The sequence below is a fragment of the Neolamprologus brichardi genome, chromosome 7, assembly GCF_056152115.1.
Source record: "Neolamprologus brichardi isolate AB-2024 chromosome 7, ASM5615211v1, whole genome shotgun sequence".
NCBI lineage: Eukaryota > Metazoa > Chordata > Actinopteri > Cichliformes > Cichlidae > Neolamprologus > Neolamprologus brichardi.
The window spans coordinates 12,400,731-12,406,847 of NC_142110.1; the positions used below are offsets into that span (position 1 = coordinate 12,400,731).

At 38.7% G+C, this 6,117-nt stretch overlaps 1 protein-coding gene across 1 annotated transcript; it reads left to right on the forward strand.

The window, feature by feature from the left end:
* Positions 1-1,706: 1,706 nt before the first annotated feature.
* pex11a (peroxisomal biogenesis factor 11 alpha) lies at positions 1,707-4,486 on the forward strand. Its single transcript, XM_006789361.2, has 3 exons — positions 1,707-2,082; positions 2,214-2,329; positions 3,336-4,486. The coding sequence occupies exons 1-3, from the start codon at positions 2,027-2,029 to the stop codon at positions 3,902-3,904; spliced, it is 741 nt and encodes a 246-aa protein (XP_006789424.2). The 5' UTR covers positions 1,707-2,026; the 3' UTR covers positions 3,905-4,486.
* Positions 4,487-6,117: the final 1,631 nt, after the last annotated feature.

Below are 6,117 nucleotides of genomic sequence, written 5' to 3' on the forward strand. Positions count from 1 at the left end.
TTCCATGTATTTAAAAAAAACGTTAATATATATCTATTGTGTATGGAACTAACTCATTTTACAATCTAAAACATGCAAGTTTAACATATATGCCAAAAAAAAACAACATAACAACAACAACAACAACACACTTTTCCACAGCACTTTTCTAGTCAATTTGAGCATGCAAAGCACTTTCTTACTACAAGCTTCATTAACACAAGTGCTTTATTCTGTGTCTAACCACTTTACCTAACATTCACACTCACTCCAATGGAAGCATCAGGGACAACTCGGGGTTCAGTATCTTCCCCGAGGGCGCTTTGGCATACACACTAGGGAGCCAGGAGAAGTCTGGTGGAAAATAAAGGCTACTTTTAAGTATAAATATATTAATTGTTTCCCAAAAATTACAAAATGAAAAACTGAAATAACAGATCACAGAGCTGCTTCTTTGCCAATAAACAGAGATTTACTTTTTAGTTCTCTGGGACTTCACTGAAATACTTTTACAGAAATATATGTTCATATTTTCTTGATCTCATCTGATGGGTATCCCTCTGCTGAACAAAGAGGAGGGCATATGCCGCAAGCAATCAAAACCACTAATACCATCAGAGCTTACATTACTGAATACATAACAGAGCCAAGCAGACAGACACACACATACACACACACCAGAGAGGCAGAGTGTAATTATTCAGCACCTCACCAACAGTCAACATGCTGTCAAACTAGAGAGATTTTTAAATAAATGCTGTAAACAGTTGCATAGCAGAGGCAAAAAATAATTCCACTCTCCATTAGTATGATGGCAAGTATTTAAGAGCAGTTTCAAGGTTATATCGTTACCTGAAGGTAAGGGCTCTCTCAAAGTCATGATGTGTCTTTTCAAAGTATGAGACACTACTCTCCAGAATTTCTTAGGTTTATGATCAAAGAATATTAATCTAATAAAAAAGGCTGCAGTGTCACAGAATCACTTACATGCTCTAGCTTGACCAGCTGTAACATTAAAATGTTTGTGAACACTGATAAATTGACTGTCTGTATTTATTCTGTTTGCACTCAGGATTGTTGTAACTTCACTTAATTTTGCTTTTTTAAATTCCCTGGTTATGCACTTGGAAGCTAGAATTTTGAAATATCACTTTTACCTTTGGCTGACCTTTTGTCAGTGCTACAGCAGTGATGTGGATACTCATGCATATTTCTGCATAAGAAACAATTGCTGCACACCAATAAGAGGAAAAAAAATCTCTTAGAGATAATATATAGTTTTTTTGTATTTTAACTGCTTTTTTGTTACTCAGTTGTTCAAATGACTAGTTAAATCTACCTGGATCTGTGTTAAAAAAAAAATAATGAAATGTATCCAACCATGCAAACTGAAAGATTATTTTTTAATTAATTAATTAGTTTGTTTGAGACTTTCTATTGTGTGTAATGTATTTTTTCTTTCCCCGCTTTATTTATGTATTTATTTATTACATTTGTATTATTATTTTTTGAATTTCTTACATTGTTTATTGCGTATTTATTAAATTTAACTAAAAGCAAATCGTAAAGGACCGTTTTAGCTTTAAATTGTTGGTATTTTTATTCACATACGGTAACAAAACCCTTCAATTGATTAAAATTTCTTTTAGTCTTTATTTTTCATTCTTTGGGTTTCACTGTTACCATAGTAACTGGTAGTAACGCATTGGTCCGTCCAGAAAATCAGTTCGGCTCTTGGTCCGTTTCTAAAACCATCCGTAGTGAAACAAATAGGTGTTCTTCGGTTGCAATAGTTTGACTGCAGGGAAAGGAGATTGGCTAATTGTAAACGTGGGGTATGGATAAAGTTTGAAAATCAAGATTACCTGATAAATACCTGATAACGAGTTTTACTCATCGGCGTTATATCAGCCTGGCATTGTGTAAGCAGAAGAAAAGTGACTGATGCCGTGCCGACTGTAGCGACAAATTAATGTTAACAGGTTCGACGAGGTGGAAACTTGGCTCTAGCTAACTAGAACAACCTGTACTGGTGTGGTTTAACAGCATGGACCCATTTGTAAAATTCACAAGTCAGAGTCAAGGAAGGGACCGCATATTCAGGTGAGCTTTTCATCGCTTTTGTAACCAGCTCGTACAAACGTTACTTTATTTTCTTGATAAAAACGGGAAAGTTACCGCATGACTGTATCCTTCTAACTTTCCCCCTTCATCTGCTTCTTTTTGTGTTTTAGGACAGCTCAGTATGCTTGTTCACTCGCTGTTTATTTACTTCGAAACAACTCGGACAAAAAGGACCTTGTGGCAAAACTTAAAAGTCTGGAAACCAGCTTGAGCGCTGGACGAAAATGTGAGTAACTGTGGAGGGAGTTAGGAGGCGTTCAGTGGCTGCGGTTAAATTGGATTTCAGTTTCAAATCCACTGTGTGGTTATCCTAATTAATTGCATTGATTTCTGTGAACATGGGTGGTTCTAAAAACTGTGATGAATTCAAAGAGCTTGTTTTATTTTTGACCATCAGACAGAATTACAGTTATTCAAACTAAACAAACGCACCATACATTTGGTTAACAAATGACTTGAATCTTGTCTCTCTGTTGAGTTTGTCTATGAGCACTGTATTTCTTCATCATCAAGGCCAGTAATTCTGCCAAGGAGTGCACAAATGGACAATTTTTTATTTTCTTGGCAAACTGTCTACTTACAACTTAGACAATGTCGTTCTGTAGCTTTCTCTTTATCTCACTGTAAGCTGGGATAAACTCTGCACCGACTGTTGCTGCAAATGACTGTAATATTGATAAACGTACCACTCATAGATGTGCTTACTTTAGAATTCATGTGGAATGTGACACATTTTGTACCTTGACATTTGGTAGCTTTAGTATGAATTAGGTGAAGACTGAAATGAAACAGGCTTTGCATGGAAATTAAGGATATGGCCGTGCCTTAGAGCAGCTTCTTTTGTTATGCCGCAGCTGAGCTGTGTTAAGGCCAAGGCCAAGATCTGTTTGTGCACCAACTAATGATCTCTTTAAGGAACTCTGCTGCCTTTAGGGCTGGCCTGCCTGTCTTTGTGTTTCTGGGTGAAGGGTCATTTATGACTCCCAATTTAAAATGTGATAACGTGTTGTGAAAGGTTCAAAAGTTTAAAATGAAGAGACTGGGGTGAATTGATGTTGTTCCAGTATGTAAACACAGATAGGCAAATAGTGAAAAGATGCTGTAGTTAATTCTCTGTGTACCTTAACTGTATTTCCATCTGTTGTGGGCTGCTATAATGACGTGTTGACCTGCCATTTCATATTAAATTGATTACTGCTCTAATACCCTTTCATGTCCTCCTCCTTTGTCAGTGCTCAGGCTGGGAAATGCAGCAAATTCCATTGAGGCTGCTAAGCGAACCGTGCAGCTCTCGGACCGAGTGCTGCGCCTGTGCCTTACTGTGGCCAACGTGAGCCGCGCCCTCTACTTTATCTGTGACAATGTACTTTGGGCCAAAAGCGTCGGTCTTATCCGCAATATCGACAAGGAACGCTGGAGTTTAAACTCCTCCCGCTTCTACTTCTTCTCATTAGTTATGCATCTCAGCAGAGATGTTTATGCGGTTCTCCAGGTGATGACAAAGAGGTCAAGAGATAAAAACTTTAAACAGAGAATGGATCAGCATCTCACTGAGAATCCTGAAGTAGCTGAAGTTGTCGTCCCTCACCTGGATGGCTTTCTCTTTCTGCTTTTGGAAACCCTGAAATCACACCCGGACCTTGCCTTGGACTCTGTGAAAAACATCTGTGATCTCTTCATGCCCTTAGATAAGCTTGGTTTATACCAGTCAAATGGGGGAGTGATCGGATTCTGTGGTCTGATATCATCGCTGATTGGGATTGTCACCCTCACACAGCCCAGGCTAAGGATTGCACCGTGATGACACGGGCGAAGTTAAATATTACAAAGCGATTACAGATCAAAGAGTTAATCACGTCAGGTGCGTTCAAGAGGTCGCTGGAACTGTAATGGTGGACAGAGGTTAAAAACAAAACCAGCACATTTTACAGTCCCTGAGTCAGTAATAACTAATGGACTTGCACTTTTTTAGAATTACTGGATTTCTCTGTTTTGCACAATATCTGGAATTAATTTTGAAAGGGAGCAAATCGAGTCGATATAGAAACTTTGTCTATTTGTTGTACTTTAGAACATCCGATGACAGGTACTTTTGTATTCCAGTCTTGCACAACACCAGCTGTTTTACACTGTAGTAGAAAATAAGGGCTACTTAGTGGTTATGCAAAAGAAAAGAAAAAAACTTACTCTGTCACTTCTAAGTTCACTGTTTTCTTTTTTTTTTTCTAAACTCCACTTTGTACTTAAAATGAGGTAAAACTTGCAGCACCAGTTTCAGAGGTTTTCTTCAGTTTTTTTCTCTTGGCGTTGGCTGAACATGTGAGTAATTTATAGGATGTATGTTACGAATAGAAGGTGTGTTTGAAAAATGAATAAAACTATGCAACGATGTTTGTATTATAGAGAGAGTCACTTTTTAAACATTCTAATAAGAACATATCTGTGAATTGAATACTCGAGACACAGAAACTCACCGGTCACTTTGTTAACTACACATGTTAAACTTCTCTTTAACGCAAATGTCTAACTCAATGCGTTTAGTTGTGTAGACGTGGTCAAGACGAACTGTACAAGTTGAAACTGAACATTAGAATGGAGAAGAAAGGTGATCTAAGAGTGGCGCTCTTTGATTCTGTCATAGCCTTGTGCTTCTATAGCTGTAGTTCACAGAGTCAAATACAGGAGTGATTAGCTCCAACAAAATGATATGAAGTAAATATCCAATGATGCAGTTCTCTGGGGAAAATGCCATTTGGTGGCAGAGACGAGGGGGATGTCCAGACTGCATTGTGCTGATAGGATGGCAATGTTAACTCAAATAACCACTTGTTAAAACCAAAAATCGTCTCTCCGAATGTACAACACATGCCTTTTAGGCATTTAAGATGGGCTACAGCAGCAGAAAAACACGCCAGGTGTAACTCCTGTCAGCTAAGAACAAGAAACTGAGGCTACAGTTCACACAGACACGATACAATTGGGCAAAATTATCCTGGAAAACGCTGTGTTTGAGTCCAGATTTGTCAATTCAATTCAGTTCAAGGCCTTGAGGCACTTTATACTGTAGGGTAAAGACCGTAAATAACACAGAAGAAACACCAACAATCTGAACCATGAGCAAGCACTTTAGTGACAATGGGACATAAAAAAAAGCCCTTTAACAGGAAGAAACCTCACCTACCAGAAACCTGGGCACAAAGACGCCATGTGGAAGAGAACCAAGGATTAATAATATAACTAATGATTAAATGTAGAGTGGTGTATAAATATATGTATCAAACATTCAGATGCAGGGTCAGAGTTTGCATAAATAATAAAAACACATGGATTCATCCTGTATTAATGAGGCTGGTGGTGTAACCTACAACCACAGTGTATCCATCCTCTGATGACTACTTGCAAAATAACATGCCAGGCAGCTCCGAAGGCAAAAGTACGTCTAACCCAGTATTCTAAGGAGCTTGGAAAGAAAAGCGTCTGGACTTCTTTAAGTTTCTTGAAGACGTTTAACCTGTAATCCGAGAAGCTTATTTAGTTCTAAGAGCAACTGGTGTACGTGTGGCACAGCAAAGAAGAGCCATCTCAACAGGACAAGAATAGGCTGTTTATCTGCATCTAAAGGACAAAGGTCACTCTTTCCTGGATGCCAATGTTCACATTTTGGACAGAGAAGACAGATGGTTTGAAAGAGGAGTGAAAGAAGCCATTTATGTCCACTGTGAATGGCCATCTTTGAACAGAGGTGGTGATTTACACACCAACTGTCTGCCATCTATAATCCTGTTTTGAGATCCCTTCCCAGACGCCTTAACGCCCCACTCACATCAGTAAATCACATAATAGGGTGGGGCTAGGTTTCACTATGGGTTCATCAGAAACCCTGGCTGATTGTGACCTACACCCGTTTTCACACCTTGGCTCCTGTGATTAGCTAGGGGATCAATAGGGCTTAAAATCTGGGACTCTACAACAGTTGCTCTTAGAACTGAAGAAGCTTCTCGGATGAGAGATGGA

Excerpts from the sequence above, each read along its gene's own strand:
- pex11a (XM_006789361.2), top strand. The coding sequence starts at position 2,027 with ATGGACCCATTTGTAAAATTCACAAGTCAGAGTCAAGGAAGGGACCGC. Across the intron at positions 2,083-2,213 it reads GGAAGGGACCGCATATTCAG|GACAGCTCAGTATGCTTGTT; the intron begins GTGAGCTTTTCA and ends TTTGTGTTTTAG. Across the intron at positions 2,330-3,335 it reads CTTGAGCGCTGGACGAAAAT|TGCTCAGGCTGGGAAATGCA; the intron begins GTGAGTAACTGT and ends CTCCTTTGTCAG.